Source organism: Apodemus sylvaticus, chromosome 16 (assembly GCF_947179515.1).
Source record: "Apodemus sylvaticus chromosome 16, mApoSyl1.1, whole genome shotgun sequence".
Classification (NCBI taxonomy): domain Eukaryota; kingdom Metazoa; phylum Chordata; class Mammalia; order Rodentia; family Muridae; genus Apodemus; species Apodemus sylvaticus.
In genome coordinates, this window is record NC_067487.1 from 53906451 (window position 1) to 53924419 (window position 17969).

General features: G+C 41.3%; 1 protein-coding gene across 3 annotated transcripts in view; it reads left to right on the forward strand.

Moving 5' to 3' along the window:
- Ipo11 (importin 11) overlaps positions 1–15484 on the forward strand; it is a 152190-nt gene extending 136706 nt beyond the window's left edge. For all 3 annotated transcript variants that reach the window (XM_052159462.1, XM_052159463.1, XM_052159464.1), the window contains one exon: positions 14140–15484. In XM_052159462.1, the coding sequence (XP_052015422.1) occupies positions 14140–14304 (165 nt within the window). In that variant the 3' untranslated portion in view covers positions 14305–15484. The remainder of the gene's footprint in view (positions 1–14139) is intronic.
- The last annotated feature ends 2485 nt before the right edge of the window (positions 15485–17969 follow it).

Genomic DNA, 17969 nt, shown 5'->3' on the forward strand with positions numbered 1-17969 from the left:
GAATGGTACAGAAATGTTCAAAGTGCCCGTTGAGAACACATAATTTCATCTAAGATTAACTTTATAAAAAACAGTAGCTACTCCACAGTTGTGGGCTCAGCATAGCTTTCTTACAAACATGGCTGCTCTGGTGGTGTGTGTTGGAAGCAGGAAGCCTGGAAGTCAGGCCAGTTTGTACAGTGGTGAGGTGCTGCTGGTGCTCTGCCCCAGGCACTTGTCCAGCATGAGCAGGGCTCTGGGATTAACCCCCTGCAGTGCACACACTCTTTAAAACCAACACTGAGCTTAATGCAAATCCTAGGGAAGTTCTTAGAAAAGGCAATCCTGCCTAAACTGCGGTGTTGTCAGTGACATTAAAACAGAGGCTAGAAGGTAATGAATTGAAATAATCCAACAGAGATGTAATAAAGACACAAATTGATAACCAGACACCCTCCTGAGACAGCAACTTTTCCTTTGATGGAACTAAAATGTTAATCAGAAAATATTTTAGCTCATAGGGGTCAAGATCCTCCACAGCAGACTGCATAAGAGCACTCCCAGACACAGAGAGAAAAGAGAAAAGGGTATTGAACGTGGCTCTGGGGTTTAGTACAGCAGTGGCGTCTAAAGTGGTTTTATTTTATCTTACTTGTGTATGCATTTCAGCTGAAACTTAACTAATTGCCTGCTGGTATCAGTAATGTTCTTGAGTTTTGCAGGCAATCTGACTGTTGCCCCCTTATGTAGTTGGATTCTTACTAAAAACCCTAATGAGTTCAGATACTGCTGCTCAGTTAGAAACTGACAGTGAGGCACTGTTTGGATGTCATAAAAACACACAGGGTTGTGGCTGTCCCTAGGGACAGTCTCTTTTCACTAACACAGATGATACTTGCAACACTAGACTGCCCAGGCTACCTCCATGGTAGCCTTTCTGTCTCCATGTCTGCTTTCCCGTCTGTCACCTGTCTGCTATCATTTGCTGGAAGAAAAAGTTGGTTTAACATCCTTTCCACAGCAATGCTTTCAGAATTGGAGCTTTATTTTAAAGAGATTTTTTAAATAAAAGTGACTTCTATTAACTTGAAGATCATAAATAAATGATTACAGATGTAAAATACCGTTTCCCCAAGGAAATCTCTACCATTGTGGTATGTACTCTTCCCAGTATCTTATTTGTGCATATAATTACTTCATCTTCTGTATTTATAAGTCAGAAATAATAATTGTTTTATATATGTGTATATAAATATATAAATATGTTTCCATGAATATCAATTTGCATTTCCATCACTTCTTTTAACGGTTGTATATAATGAAATTCTATTGAACGAACTCTCATCCTACCCACTCCCTGTCCCCACATCCTGGGGATTGAACCCAGAGCCTCCTCTGTCAAGCAGTTACTCTGCCACTGAATCACGGTCTTGTCTCTTCACGCACCTTGTGGACCTGTGTTCTATTCCAAGTACTCATGTGAAAAAGCCAGACATGGTAAACCTAGCGCCGCAGAAATTCCCTAGGGCTTGCTAGTCAACCAGTGAGCTCCAGGACCAGCTAGATTTAGCCTAACTTTTTGTTTTGTTTTTCTTTTTTCCATGCAGTACCATTTGAACACAAAAGAGTAGTTGTTATAAGTAAACATGGCAATTCAGACTTGGGTTTATGGCATACAGTATTCTTGAAAGGACAGCCTGTCACCTTAAGGAAAACAATGAATAGTATATGTTACTTACTGCTAAATTTAACCATCAAGCAAAATTAGAATTTTGGAAAAGTGCATGTATTGTATCCCCTTGGTTTGATAGCTTTCCATTTATTTTTCACATGTGTCTAACAGTGAGACTACGTTTAGAATAATTTGATAGTGCAGTATTTCAACATGTCACAGTGGACCTATATTTTGTAAATGACTACTATTAAAATCATGTTTAAAAAAAATCATTCCAAGGGTGTAAGATTTATTCAAAGAACAAGATAGATTATAATGTAATGGAGAACGGAAAGTTCACAGTGGTTTCTTTCTGATTTCTTGTTTTTGACTGACCTTTAAGAAAAGATTATCTATAGTAATTTTTAAAATACATCTGTAATTGTCTTAGGGTTTCCATTGCTGTGAGGAGAGACCATGACCAAGGCATATCTTATAAAGGACAACATTTAATTGGGGCTGGCTTACAGTTTTAGAGCTTTATTCCATTATTTATCATCATGACAGGAAACATGGCAGCATGCAGGCGGTGTGGAGGAGCAGAGAGTTCTTTGACTTGATCTTCAAGGGAGCTAAAGGTCTGCGCTGGGTGGAGCTTAAGCATAGGAGGCCTCATAGCCCACTCCCACAATGACCTACTTTCTCCAGTAAGCCACACCTACTGCAACAAGGCCACACTCCCTAATAGTGCCACTCCTTATGGGCCAAGCATTCAAACACCTGAGTCTGAGGGCCAAACCTATTCAAACCACCACATCATCCATTCTTTCAACTACATACTTAAGACAGTCTGGCGGCTTGATTTGTTCTTGTTATTTTATTTGTTTTGCTTTCTTCTTAATTTAACACAAACACGGGACAAGAGAGTGAATGCAGAAATAGATAAGAGGATTTGCATGTTTTTCTGTTGGACTAAACATTACAGAGATTTGTTAAAATCTAAAATAGTTCTTCTTAAGGAGTTTTCCTTCAATAGTTATAGATGAATGTAATAAATGATTTTGACTTTGATAAATAAAATTTCATTCTGTGTGCAGGCTGTCAGAATTTCTTTAAATAACAGAGTTTTCCCCAAGCCTGTGGTTCAGGTCTATAATCCAGCAGCAGGCTAAGGCAGGAGTTTTGTCAGCCAAGCCCGACCTGGCTGCATCAAGTACAAACCCTGTCTCGGAAACAAAAACACCTGAGCAGGCTTCTGTTCACTTAGCTTTTGTGTGTTTTTAATTAATCCTAAAGCTTAGCAATTGGGGAAAAGTGATTTGTGGGGCCAGGAGAATGAGCCAGCCGGTAAAGGACTCACTTTGAAAGCACCGGCGGGACTGAACGCTCATCTCCAGAACCCATGTCAGCATGCTGGGCTTTGTGCTACAGTGAAATCCAGTCCTGGGAAGACAGACAGAAAGGAGCACCTCTGGAGTCTGATGGCCCGCTGCTAGTCTAGCATAATTGGTGAACGTCCACAGAGGAGAAGGTAGTTGTAAGATGGTGCTTGAGGTCGTCCTCTGCCCTCCTCATGCACACTACACACCTGCACCTGCAGGTTCTCGCTGGATCTCAAACTCAGGGCTTCATGCTTTCAAGGCAGTCACTGTATCAAGTGAACTGATTCCCCAGTTCCAAAAAAGCGGTTTAGTTGTATTTTCCTTCTTCCCCCTGCTTCCTTTCTTCTCCTTCTAATAGTCTCTTGTAGCCTGGGCTGACCTTGAACTTGCTGTGTAGCCAAGGATGATTTTGAAGTAATGATCCCCGTCTGTATGTCTCTATGTCCTTGGTGCTAGGATTACTAGGATGCACACCACCATGCCTGATTTTATGTGATGCTTCAAGTGTACGGAGCAAGCCATCTATTGACCTGAATTTGTGTGTATTTGAGAGTGGCCTAGGAGGAGCCTCCTGCCTCCATTTCTCACGTCCTAGGAATATGAGTGACCTGCCACGCTCAGCTGATTTTTTTTCCTTTTTCTTCCATTCATTATTTAGAATATTTTTAGTTTCTGTGATCGGAACAGAAAAATATTGGCAAGAAAATATTCAAGATTCTATGTAGGCAATATTGCATACTGTAGAGGAGAGGCCTTCACGGCATTTTCCAACCCAGGATCTCACCCCATCACCATGCAGTTAAGGACAGATGTGCTCCTTCCGAGAAGTGCATGCCAGTATCACTGCTTCTGACCACTCTCCAGCTTGGTCGCCTCAGACCCGAGCCACAGAAATTGCCTTCTCTTGTCTATTTTGCCTGCCCATCCCACCTTCCTCTAACTCTGCCATACCACACGGTTCAGATTCCTTAGTTCCTGCTATGCTGTGCAGTTGTAAAGACGTAACGTAGAATTGTTTGTTTGATCCAGGGTGTCACTGTGTATCTTAGGCTGACCTCAAACTCACAAATTTTTTTACGATCATGAATTTTCACATTGCCTTAAGAACTAGAGATGGATGATCTTTGTTTAAGAATCTAACCTTTGGTAGTCCGAGTGCCAGTTTTCAAATACTACTTGCTAATTGATTATGTAACCTTGTCAGAAGCTTCATTTCACATGAGCTTGATCTTTAAAAACAAAGCAAGACTTATTCTGAGGAATTGGTACAAAATTATAGTTTTAAATCTCAAAATGTATTGTAGATATCCAGTGGTTCCATTTTTTTTTCATTCTTTTTTTTTTATTCGAGTGGTTCCATTTTTAATGCAGATTAAATATTGGTATGCTGATTTATGATTTATGATTCTTTGTGATTTATGGAAACTGTCCAGATGAAGGATAAATAGTGGGGCGTGTATTTTCAGATGCTGTTCTATGTAGCTTAAAATTTTCACATTGTTGCTTTGAGTCTGCCATTTGACTTTTCTTCTTTAGTTTTCTTCTTTAGTTAATAAATAATTCGCAAGCTATTTAGTGTCTTACAGTATTTAATAGTGTGGGCATTGCTGTGGACTTGTGTGCTACCTGCCCAATAAAATAAATACACAACTTGTGCTTAAAATATGTGGGATCATTCTGAGCTCCCAGGAAACAACAAGATAAACAGTCATGAAACTGTCATTTTCCGCCCTTGAGGTAGTTAGTTAATTCAGGTTTTAAAATACTAGTTTTCTACAATAGTATTGTCATCTCCGCAGATAGTCAAGATGGAAAATTTTCACTCTTCAATTCCCCCACCTTATTCTGCATTTTTATAAACCAATGACTTATTGCTTGGTGAAAGCACCTGCCTTGTGAGCACATAGGCCTGAGTTCATCCCTGAGATCCCCAGTGTAAGGCACCGGCTGGGAAACGCTCTTCCTCTGTAGACTTCACTCTGTGTAAAAGCTCTTGTCTCTGTAGACCTCACTCAGTGTAAAAGCTCTTGTCTCTGTAGACTTCACTCAGTGTAAACGCTCTTCCTCTGTAGACCTCACTCAGTGTAAACGCTCTTGTCTTTGTAGACTTCACTCAGTGTAAACGCTCTTCCTCTGTAGACCTCATGCAGTGTAGACGCTCTTCCTTTGTAGGCCTCACTCAGTGTAAGGCTCCAGCTGGTAAGTCTTCTTGCTTCTGTAGATCACTCAGTGGTTCCTGTCTGTAGCACCTGGTAGGTACCCCACAGTCTTTTGCTTGCTTGCTGCCTTGTATTTGTCAAGAGACCTGAGAGTCTTACATGATTTGCTAAATGATCTCATTTTCTTGAAAGGATTGAGGCCATTGGAAGTAATAAGGAGCTATAAGGGAGCTGGCGTTGTCTGTAAATGGTTCTTACTGTAAAGTTTCTTAGTCCCCTTAGTAAGCTTGTAGGCAGGAACCAATGGCATTTGCTGGGCACAGTGGTGTACACCTGCACTTTGAACTCTTAGGAGCTCGAAGCAAGAAGCTCTTGGGTTAGAGGCCAGCTTGGTCTATATAGTGAGACTCTGGCTTAAACAATCAGAGGACTCAGTATATCCAAAGGTAACATCTAGGTTACAAATAGAAATCGCATTTTCCTCCACTTGTTCTCTTCCCATTGTTTGCATTATCTGGTGTTTCTGCACTGTAGGGTCAGTGTGTATAGCACATCTTTGGTTTTGTGGTATATTCTCTTACAGAGTTGACAAACATGGTACTAGTTATATTTCTAAGGAATGATAGAATCAAAGGTATTGCTAAATAGTCATTATCTAGCAAGCTAGTTTTCTAATTCCATAACACCAATCCATATAACACATCTGAATGTCCCATTCTATTTTATTGGGGTTCATTCTACTTAAATGGTAAACTAAGTGGCAAGAGAGAATATTTTCCATTATTAACTACTAAATTATCTAAAACACTATGAAAGAATGGTAAGTGGATAATAATTAGCTAAATTAATAATTTATTTACTCCTGTTTATTTAACATGATGAAATTGGTCCTTATTTTAATGTAGAGAGATGGTGTTCCATCTAATCCATTGCTGCAGTTGTCTGGAATTCACTGCTAAATGGCTTATAGGAAAGGTGATTTTAGGCTGAAGCAGGGAGCGCACAAGCCAGCCCCTGCTTCAGAATGAAGCTGTCATAAAAACAGAATGCCTCTATTAAGTATAAGGAACTGCCTTAAAAGGCAGCACATTTTATACGGTCCTAAAAAGTAGTTCCATGATCCTATCAGCATTTTGAGGTAAAACTACCCATTTTCCTACCTTTCCTTGTTACTTCATTCCCACAGATTTCTCAATGAACTGGCACTAAAGTTCTGAATGTCTGTGGTTATTGTGTGTAGCTGAACCCATGAAAAAAAATCACACTGGTTTATGGTGACAGAGCTGAAGAATATAATCAGTAAATTTAATTTATGGCTATATATAAAAAAAATGGAACTCATTCAAGAAAATGCACATATTCCTGTAACATTACAAAAACAGAGCATGAAAGAAAACCTTTGGTTTCCCAAAGTAGAAATAGTATAGTTTATATATATCTGGCAACAATGAAATAAAGCTAGAAATTAAAGGTGAGATTGTGTTCATCATATAACATAAAGTTTTTAAACCTTACTTTAAAGGGCAGCTTACAGTTTTGAGGCAGGTGATGTAAAACAATGAGACCTGGGCGCATGTGGTGTAGCTCAGTTCCCCAGAGCCTGTAGTCATTTAGTGTCAAACAAAAGAGAATGAAAATGAATGAGTTCAAAACTTACTTCAAAATATGAACCGAAAGTTACCCTTAGGAAATGAAAGCACATAAAGACATTAATTATTTTTAAAATGAGTTTGGAAGCAGAAAAATGCTGAGACAGGTGAATAAATAGAATTGCTTTTCTTTTAAAAACTACCAACAAAGTAGACACAACAGTCAGTGTAGTCAGGGAGTGAGTGGGAGAGAGATAAATGTAGGATCTTAGGAATGGCTGGTAAGATGATTGAGTCAGTGAGGAAAGCTTCACACAGCCTTGAGTGTGAACTCTGGGCAGCAGCTACCCCGGGAGGACGCAAGTGGAAAACCAACACCTTACCAGCAGATTGACCTTTGACTTCCATGGTGTGCTGTGGGTTTTGTTTTGTTTGCTGTTTTTTAAGAAACAATCTAAACTAGCATTCCAGTACTCTAGAAATCTTTGAGATAAAAAGGCATGCCATGTGGCATTGGGTATCAAAATCTCCAGCAGAGATTTTCCCGATAGCAGAAACACTGCTTCAACAAGACTTTTGTTTGGCTGGAAGACTTGGAGAAGGTCTGCAAAGGCAGTGGCTAAAGAGTGCCTGGGTAGTGGCAGAAGTCACTCTGCCCACACCAGCTGGGTAAATACACCTGTAGAAAGGGGAAGGTGACTGGTAATGAGCCGCCAGGCTCTCCTGTGGAGTTTCTAATCAGATGACAGAATAAGAGGACATGTCACAAGTGACCACAGCAGTAAGATAGGACTAAAGCAGTTAAGTCATTGAACTTTCATTTAAACCTGAAGATTCCAAGAAATTCAACACATCAACTATGAAGAAAGTTTAATATCTTAGTCAATTAGATAATAGTTATTTAACAGTGTATTGAGGAAATATACCAGCAAAAATTAGTTAAAGAAAAAAGCTGTATAAAAATTCCTTTTATATCTAGATCTTGACCTGTATTTTGGAGAATTTTACAGAATTCTGGAGAGGAAAAATGATCAAAATGACAAACTTGTAGAAAGAGTGATTTTAGAGAGAAAATACTTCTATATTCCCTAGTGAGTGTGTAGTTATATGAGACTACTGCAAATACTCTTCACTGAAATACAGACAGAATTTGGGAAACTTTCTATCAGGTCAGGTGAAAATGAAATAGTATTAAATGTACAGAGCTAGAATGGTTAGCCTAGAAGTGGATACCCTACTCTTGGAGCTGGTCAGCATATGGCCGTACTGGGGAGTCTAGAAAATCAGGACGGTTGGGTGGCCGGGGCTTTTTTCATTGTTAGAATGTTTGCTGTTTGCCTTGCATGTAAAGGATTGTGGGTCTGCTCCTTAAAAATACTGCTGAGAAATATATACATACACACACACACACACACACACACACACACACACCACACACACATATTTAAAAAAATGATTGTATTAGGAGCTTTTAAAAATAGTCTGTTGTCTACTTAAAAATCCTAATGAGTATGCAGTCCCCCTTGGATGTTTTATGAGTTGACTTGTGATTTTAGTTCTCACAAGTGTTTTGTTCCAAACATTTTTGTAGCAATATTCTTACTCTTGGATACACATTGGAACACAGTCATACATGGAGACAGGGTTTCACTCTGCAGCAAGCTTGTCACTTACCCTCTGCAGAGAGCTTAGGCTCCACACCTAATGATGTGATGAGGAGCTTGAATTGCTGGGCCTCACTGAGGAGAAGCTGCTTGGCGGCTGTCAGCCTTAAGGTCTTTACTAGGCACGGGATGAGGAGAGCTCGCAGTATCCAGTGGGGCACGTTTAAGTATTTCAGACAGATTTTAGAAATTCATAGTTAGCCACAGTGAAATAATTAAATCTCAAAATAGAATATTTAAACCAGAGGCAATTTAATTGAACTCAGGAAGTTTTAAAGGCAATCTAGTTAAATATATGGCATATTTTGCTTTAAGATTTTTATCTGTTAAGTATCATGGAAAGCACATTATTCTTCTAAGAATAATAGAGAAAAGAAAAACTTTTTCTCCTGAAATAATCTTACAGTAAATAATTTCTGAAAAATTAAAGGGTATGTGTAGGGTTAAAAGTAACTAGTCACATGACTTCAAGAATGTGAAAGGTTCAGCTTCCCTGAATCCTCGTTGGATAAAATTGGTGGTTTATACAGGAAACACAATGAAACTTATTTCAAGCAACAAATTTCTTCTTTTAATTTTTTTATTCGATATATTTTTTATTTACATTTCAAATGATTTCCCCTTTCCTGGCTCCTCACACCCCCAAAAGTCCCACAAGCCTTCTTCCCTCCCCCATAGGAAGCACATCCCCGTGGGTGTCTCCATAGGATTAGCTCCCCCTCTGTTGTGGACCCCCTCTGAAGGCTAGACTTTGAAAAGGTCAAAGTACATATCAAAGGTGATGCTTACCAAAGGTGGGAACCATTCAACCAAAACCACCGCGTCCTTAAATAACAGTTCTAAAACCAGAGTACAAAGCTGCTTGCACATTAAAACCCAGTGGATGCAGCTTCAGGTTGAGCTAGGCTATTAAATGCCATTTATCTGGCATCAGCCTAGAGTCAAGAAGACTGGTTAGTTACTTTTCCATTAATGAGTGAAGCCAGTTTCCACAAGCTCCTTCCTCATTTCTCCCTCTCCATTCTAGTGTAAATATTTAAGTGATCATGCCTTTCCTTAGAGAGGAAGAGTAGGCCTTAGGCATACTGGGGAAAAAATGGAAAAAGAACAAAGGTAGGGATTTAGAAATACATATTCGACTTCTACTGGGGTCTTCTGCCTAAGAAGAGTCAGCTCACAAGGAGCTTGGAGACATCAGATTTTCTCACCTCAAATGAACTTCCCAGGTTAGCTACTTAGAGATAGTGTTATTGCTGCTAATGTATGCACATGAGGGTGTTGCTTGTTTCTGTACCACAGAGGGATAAACTCTGGTGATTTTTGAGTCTTTTGTGTAAAATATTGTTTGAATTTTTGAAATGATTTTAGATTTATAGAAAAGTATTAAAAAAATCATACAGAATTCTTATGTGCCCTTTACAGGTTTCCCTTGCTATTTACATTTTTTTCTTTTTAACTTTTTATTGATTCTTTGTGAATTTCCCATCATGCACTCCAATTCTATTCATCTCCTTGTCCCTTCCTATCCACCCTTGCAACCTCTTCCCCAGTAAAATCAAATGGATAAATAACAACAGTAGATCTTGCCTGGGAACTGAGGTATGTCACAATGTGTCCCACAGTACACCCTTTTGTCCACATATCTTTCCTTGCAAATGTCACTGCAGTGACTCACTGGTCTGGTTCTAGGCCTCTGGCTTCCACTACACTATCGATACTACACTATCGATACTGTATTCTCACCAGGACTCTTCTGGGATATTATGTTTTTTCCCTTTGCCTTGCCTTGAAGATTCTGCAGCTTTCGATCTGCAAAACCAGCCCTTTCACACGTGGGGTAGATATTGGGGTGGGCTATCTCAAAACCCCGGGTTTGGGCCTGGGAGGTCAGCGGCATGTCTCTTTTCCCAGCAGCACCAGGGTGAGCTCTCCAGCTAGCCCCAGCTAGCTCACCTGGGCAAGGGGCAGGGTTAGCTCTCCTGATCTCATGTCCACAGCACTGGCTCTGCTGTGCTGCCCAGGTGAAGGAGGAGCCAGTTCACCCACCTGCTGCTGGGGTGAGGGTGGCATCACCTTGATGAGAAGTGGAGATAGCTCTCCAGCGCCCAGGCCTTGTTAACATTTTTATGTTAATTTTTTCTCAAATATATACTATAAATTTCTAAAAGCTAAGAAATGAATGTAAGTCCACACTTCAATTAAATTTCTTTTTTTTTACACGAATGCTCTTGCAGAATTCAATCTAGAATGCCACCAATGGCATTTCCTCTGAGTCCTTTATAACTTTCTCTTTGCATTAATGTCAGATTATTAGGCAAGTCTTTAGCTACCCTCCTGATGACAGTTGCCTGAGAGAAGCGAGTCAGACTGGCGTTGTGTGTAGTTCCAGCTGTACTTACACTTGGAGTCCTTATGCCTCACAGGTGCTGGTATTAAAGATGTGCCGTCGTTGCCCGCTTAATTTCCTGTTTCTGTTGTGTGTGTATAGTGCTGACAGTTGTAATTAACATTGCACGTGATAGTCTGCCCACTGCAATAAAGTAACAGACCATCGGCTTAAACAACAAAGTCTATTTCTTAGGCGTGTAGCCTGGATGACCACATGACCGAACTGTCCAGTGTCTCCAGCTTACTGATTTCTTGAGCTCTCATTGTGGGCCATCAGAGACCTGAGTGAAGTCATAGACTCCTCATCCTGTTCCACTTAGAACTTTCTTGTGTACTACCTTCTTTCAACCTCTTCGAGCTTTCTTACGTTTGTTTTCTGTATACTGCCTAGGGTTCTTGATTGTAATTAGCAAGAAGAATTGGTAGAAGGGGATTATTCTGGAAGGAAAAGTGCCCATCACATATACCTTTGCAGTATAGTTTTCCATCAGATATAGAATTTGCTAATTACATTAGAAAGCTATTTTTCTCAACAACATACTGTGGGTCTGTTCACCCTGCTATTTGCTGTCCCACGCTGCCACCATGCTGGGCAGGTGCAGGGCTGTAGGGAAGCACAAAGACACCACTCTGGGGATGGGAACGAGCAGTCTGAGATATGGGAAAGCTGGAGCTGATTCAGGGGTCCCCGAGGCCGGGGCCATTGGGTTCTCTGACTCTGGGGTATCCAGGCACCGCTGGGAGTCGGAAGAGCCAAGCACGGAGTTGGGGGCCCATTGAGAAGAGCATCTAGCCTGGGGCAGGAGGAGAGGGGAGCTCCGACTTGTCCCAGTGGTGATTGTCCTTAGCTTGGTAGAGGCAGGCTTGGTGGCAGCTGTGTCTGGGAGCACAAAGAGACCTTCCATGGGAGAATTAAGCGGTGACTCTGTAGTCTGAATGCCTTCTCCATTGTTCCCCATGGCGGACTTGGTGAAAGAGAAAATCCATGGCTTTAAGTTTATTTATTGCTTGTTCATAGCAGAAAATGGATGCATAATGTACCAGGCCTGTTTCTCAGGGTGAGATTTAATACCTTTAGCAGGGAAGAATATTTGGGAAGAGAAGCTTATTGGCTAAGCCCTCTGGGCTTCTAGGTACCTCATTAGCATGGAGAACTCTGTTTGGGGGCTATGTGACCATAGGACACGTTTCTTTTATGTGAGGAGCATGGCATATGTTTCAGGCCAGGAGTCTCCTAAGCCTCAGGTATGTGCCCACTGAGTCAGTCTCCAGGTCTCAACCTGCACTACCTTACCAAACTTCCTGGCATGGTTTTACTGTCCAACAATATACCACCTAATAAACCTACTAGGCATTCTAATGGCCAAAGGATTCCATGCCCTACCACAGAAGTATGTATGCATCCTTGTTCATTGCTGCTCTATGTACAAAAGCAAGGCAGTAGAAACAGCCTAGATGTCTGTTGGCTGGTGAATATAATAAAACTGGTGTATATATATACACAGTAGAACTTTTCCAGTCAGAAAATGAAATTTATAAGAAAATGAATAGAAGTAAAAATTATTCTGTTAAATAAGGTAAATAAGTCAGAAAGGCAATCAACATGTTCTTTCTCCGCCTTTAACTGCTGAGCCATCTCTCTAGCCCAGCTAGCCAGTGTGTTCAGTGCTCACTGTTAGCTTCTCTGCATGTTGTAGAAGAACATCTTCAGCCCATGGATGAGGTGATGAGGTGTGGTGTTCTCCCCGTGTGTTCTCTCTCTCTCTCTCTCTCTCTCTCTCTCTCTCTCTCTCTCTCCCCCTCTCTCCCTCTCCCTCTCTCCCTCCCCTTCTCCATCTCTCCGTCTCTCCCTCTCTCATCTTTCATCTCTTGCGGGGAAATGAGGACTGGCGCTTTCCTTTCTCTTGGATTTGTATACTCTCTGCTTTGGTAATACATGAGGCATAATTTAACTTTTGTGCTGCCTATATCCTGTTTTTCTCAGTTGTGTTTTAACATCTATGTGACTCAAACAGAAGTTATAGATGGAATTCAGCTATATTGGACAAAGACATTCATATACTTTATTGGAAGTTATGCAGACGTCCAAGGTCACTGATGATGACATAAATGCTCAGCTTATACTGATATTGTTTGTTAGTAGAAGTCATTTAAATAATACCAGTGCTAACACAGTGTCAGCAACTAAATACTGTTATATCTTTTATATTGGTACCAACCATAGGGAAAATAAGCTGATGGTATATATCAGGAGTCATAAAATTTTCTATGCCCTAGTGGTTCTTTAGATATCCTAGGAAGCCAAGATGAAGTTCTGAGCATAGTGACGCACGCCTGCAATAGCAGTGCTTGGGGGAAAGCCCAGTTCAAGGCAAAGAAGCTACAGTACCTAGTAAGAGGCTAGCCTTGGCTGCCTGAGACCTGTTCTAAACAAAAGAAGAGAAGCGGAAGTAGAAAGAAAGGCTGCTTACACAGGAACACAAACCAGTGTGGTATATCCAGCAAAGTTACAGATAGATAAAAATTGTTTAGACTAAACTGTGGTCTCTTTTACATAGTTTTAACAGGATAAAAAAAGACAGCATAAGCTAAAACACTCAACATGTATTTAAAAAAAATTTGTGAAATGAAGGTGAAGAAGAGTAATGTGTAGCTTATAGTGTATACACATGTAGCATAAAATACTAAAAATTTTAATTTTCTTTGATTTTCTAAATACTGTAATGGGACTGGGGGAAGAACAAAATTCGACACTCCCCCCCCACACACACCTTAAAAAACATAGGCACAGATTAAATGGTGTTGCAGTGTAAGCTAGAGCAACTCGTGTGTGCTTGCTACCTGGGGCTGCTGCCATGGCATCTGAGTGTCCTCAGGAGAGTGGGCAGTCGCGTTGGTACCCTAGTTCTTCTCCTTTTAGGGTGCTTTCTACCAGATTCTAGCACTTTAGAAGGATGTGTTCGCTGGAGAGATAGCTCAGTGGTTAAGAGCACTGACTGCTCTTGCAAAGGTCCTGAGTTCAAATCCCAGCAACCACATGGTGGCTCACAACCATCCATAATGAGATCTGATGCCCTCTTCTGGAGTGTCTGAAGACATCTACTTACATAAAATCAAAGGGAAAAAAAAAGAGAAAGAAACCCTAGAACGATGTGTTCCCGTTCTTGAGAAACTGGGCACATCAGGGCAACACACGGGGGCCCCAGAAATCTGTGTGCTAGAGACTCTTTACAAGTATTGCTGTGGAGAGATTTCAGGGAGCACAGTGAGGCGCATGTAGAGGAGTGTCTGTCTTGCTAACCACGTCTGTCCTCTGTCCCGCAGCTGGCCCTGAAGGACCCTGTGCACACAGTGTCTCTGCAGCAGTTCATCTATGAGAAGCTCAAGGCGCAGCAGGAGAGCATGGGGGAGCAAGGCTTCCAAGCCCTCATGGAGACGGTGGACACAGAGATTGTCACCCAGCTGCAGGAGTTCTTGCAAGGATTCTAAGGGCACGTGGCATGTGGCCGCCATCCCTTCTGAAAGAAGCTAAATAACCCAGCCTGCCATCCGTTTATGAGCCTGCTGAGATGAGGTCATTTGTGTATGAATATAAAGAAACCAAGACCATACATTTTTTACTATAAAATATAAAGAATAGGTATAAATCCCAAATATTAAAGTCAGAAAACTATTCCTCAAAAGAATTTAATTTTATATTTATGAGGGGCCCTGTGTTTACTAGAGGTGCATTTATTGAGAGTAGCTACGTTGTCTCTTGTTAAGAAACTCGTTGATTATCTTCTAATCATGAGCTCTTAACACTTGAGAAGATGAAGGGCAGTGTTTGAGATGTTTTTCTGCAACCCACATTACTTCAATTTGGTTGCCTTATCCTAAGTTTTTTAAGCTAATGAAACAAGTTTAAGAAATAAGAATGCTGTGCAAATGATAGAATTCCATTTGTGCACAGGCAACATCCTGACAGCTGCCCTCTCCCTGGGTATCTCACGGGGGAGCTGTTTGCAACCAACAGCGAATCAAATGCTTTTATTTTCATTCTAGTAGTCTGAATTGGTAAAGGCACTTTTAACTTTACTCTGAGTGCATGCATTGCCAGGCACGCCGAAGTGAACCTGTAGTACTGTAGTGCCACGTGGGCGACCACTGTGAGGCGCTAGTCCTGGCTCCTTTGCTACATGTCAAGGCCAGTAGCCCTGGGAGCACCAGGAAGAACCAGATAACTCCAAGTCCCCTTCCACTGTGACAGTCATACTCGGCTGTGACAGGCTGCCCAGTATTTACCCATCTCAGGTTCCTCAGTGCCAAGGTGTGTCAGCACCTCAGTGCCATGGGTGCACCTCAGAGGACCCAGCAGCAGTCCCAGGGTACTAGCACTGACATAACTAGTCTTCCTTCCTATCCCTCCATTGCACTAAACGTGTGAGGGAGAGAACTGACGCCTTACTTTGCATTACTTGCCATTGTGAGGAACCTTTAGAGCATCTCCTAGGAAATACTCCAAAGCAAGATTGGAAATGTCTTATCTTTCTATAGAAATCTGGGTACAGTGTATAACTGTAGGAAAACCACTACCCCTTTGTAAGCTATGGAACCCATAATGTCTACGGATATATGATGTTTTCAGCAAAGAAAATATGGTCCAATTAAATTTTCCAAAGATACCTCACTTTTGACTTGTTGTCTATTTTTCTTGCCACCTACCCTCTGCAACAAAAAGTTCATCAGAAACTGCCTGGTGCAGTATAAAGATGGTTCATTTTACACTATGGGTCCAGTTCTTTTCCCATAGATGGTACTAGTACTTCAGGTTTCAAATCTTCATTTAAAGATGGAACATTCCTTGACAGTGATGTTCTTTGCCGTTGTGCTGGTTTGAATAGGAGTGATCCCCATAGATTCATGGTTTGAAAGCCTCCTAATAGTGCCATAGGGAATTGCACTATTAGGAGGAGTGGACTTGTTGGAAGAAATGTGTCACTATGGAACAAGTTTTGAAGTCTCGTATGCTTAAGCTCCACCCAGTGTGACTGGCACACAGTCTCCTGATGCCTGCAGATCAAGATGTAGGCCTCTCAGCTCCTTCTGTCTCTGACACCATGTCTGCCTGCACACTGCCTTGCTTCCCTTTACAATGACTAACCCCTATTATGGGGTTAGTCCATTAGCTAATGAGATAAAGTCCATTAGATAATTAGATAATGGACTAACCTCTGAAACTGTAGGTAGCGCTAATGAAATGTTGAAAGGCAACTTCTCTATAGGAGTTGCTGTGGCCACAGTGTCTCTTCACAGCAATGAAAACCAAACTAAAACGCCGCTGTTACTCAATAACAAGATGGACATGAGGATATCTTCTTTTGGCTTAATTATTTTCATTTGAAGCATTCTCCCAGCCACGCCACCAGAAACGTCTAACACCCAGTTCTTGGCCATAGCGAACCATCACCTTCTTATCCCTGACTGTGTTACAGTGCACAGGAAAGGCACTGAGCTTTGCAAGAGCTTGTAAAGCTTCCCTCAGAAGAATGTGGTTTGCTTTTTAAAATCATGGATTAAAATTGGTTTTATAAAAAGCTCTGAAAATATTCATATGTACCATCTTTTCCTATAAGTGATCAAGATAGAATATAATTATTGATTTATAAGATTCATTAACACATAGTAGCAACATTAATTTTGATGAAACAGTTTAGTCTTCCTACTTTACTATAGCTTTTGAAATAGGAGTGATGGTTTCTGTTCCACTAACATTCCTTTTCAATTGTGTTTACATCCCAGAGACCTTTCCCAATTCTAACCAAGGCCCATGTGACCAACAATAACATTTTTCAAGTTTCATTATAAATCAGTCATTCGTCCCTCTCTTCTGAGTCATATTTGGTAAAGCACCTCTTTAATTTCCTCTCAAGACTTGTTCCATCTTAGGTCTTTATTTCACCATTATTGCCAAGTTCCTGTTTCTGCCACAGTGCTTGCAGTCTTCTAAGGCTACCTACCTTTAGGGTGTTGTACTGTCTAGTAGGAATGTGGAGTTGCAAACATGACCAGAATAATCTTATGCAGAAGCAGCAGAGTAGAGGGTAAGGATCAGACAAAAAAATAAATCGACGCTATCCTGGACTGGCTGAGAACGGCTAAAGCCAGCTCTTGCACTACATAGCCTGTGAGGATGTTGGGAAGTTACTGACATTATACTGAAACTGGGTAGCACTTGACTGCACTCTCAGCCATTTGAAATTAGACACCCACACCTAACACCTCACACTTCTCAGTTGTGTGAAGAATTAAAGTTCACCTCCACAGAGTGTCGTCTGCTAAGGTTTAAGTCTTCTGTAGTAGAAATGTACAAGTACATTTCCTGTACATGTGTCTTAGGGTGTCTTAGGGTTGGAGAGCTGAGGAAAGTGAGACAAGAGGTATCTGTAATAAGAGCGGAGTGGGTAGCAAGGTGACTCAGTGGGGAAAGCCACCTGCCACCAAGCCTGCACCCCAAACTCAGTCCCTGAAACCCACGTGTGCGAGGAGAGATGGACTTCAGCAAGTTGTCCTTTGACCTCCACATGCATTCTGTTGCCCCCCCCCCAAATAAAAATACAATGAGAACTATTTTTTTAATTTCCGCTAACTTTAGAAAATAATACACAGAAGCTTTATAAAAATTGCACAGTGCAGCAGGGCGTGGTGACACACGGCTGTAATCCCAGCACTTGGGAGGCAGAGGCAGGCGGATTTCTGAGTTCGAGGCCAGCCTGGTCTACAGAGTGAGCTCCAGGACAGCCAGGACTACACAGAGAAATCCTATCTTGAAAACAAACAAACAAAAATTGCACAGTGAACCCCAGGACACCTTTTATTTAGATTACCAAGTGCAAATTCATATATGTATAAACACAAGTGTGTGTTGTGTGAACATGTGTGCACATCCATGCACATGGAACTGGAAGTTGATGTTGAGTGGTGTCTTAGGGTTTTACTGCTGTGAACAGACACCATGACCAAGGCAACTCTTGTAAGGACAACATTTAATTGGGGCTGGCTTACAGGTTCAGAGGTTCAGTCCATTATCATCAAGGCAGGAACATGGCAGCATCCAGGCAGGCATGGTGCAGGAGTAGCTGAGTTCTACCTCTTGTTCTCGAAGGCAGCTAGAA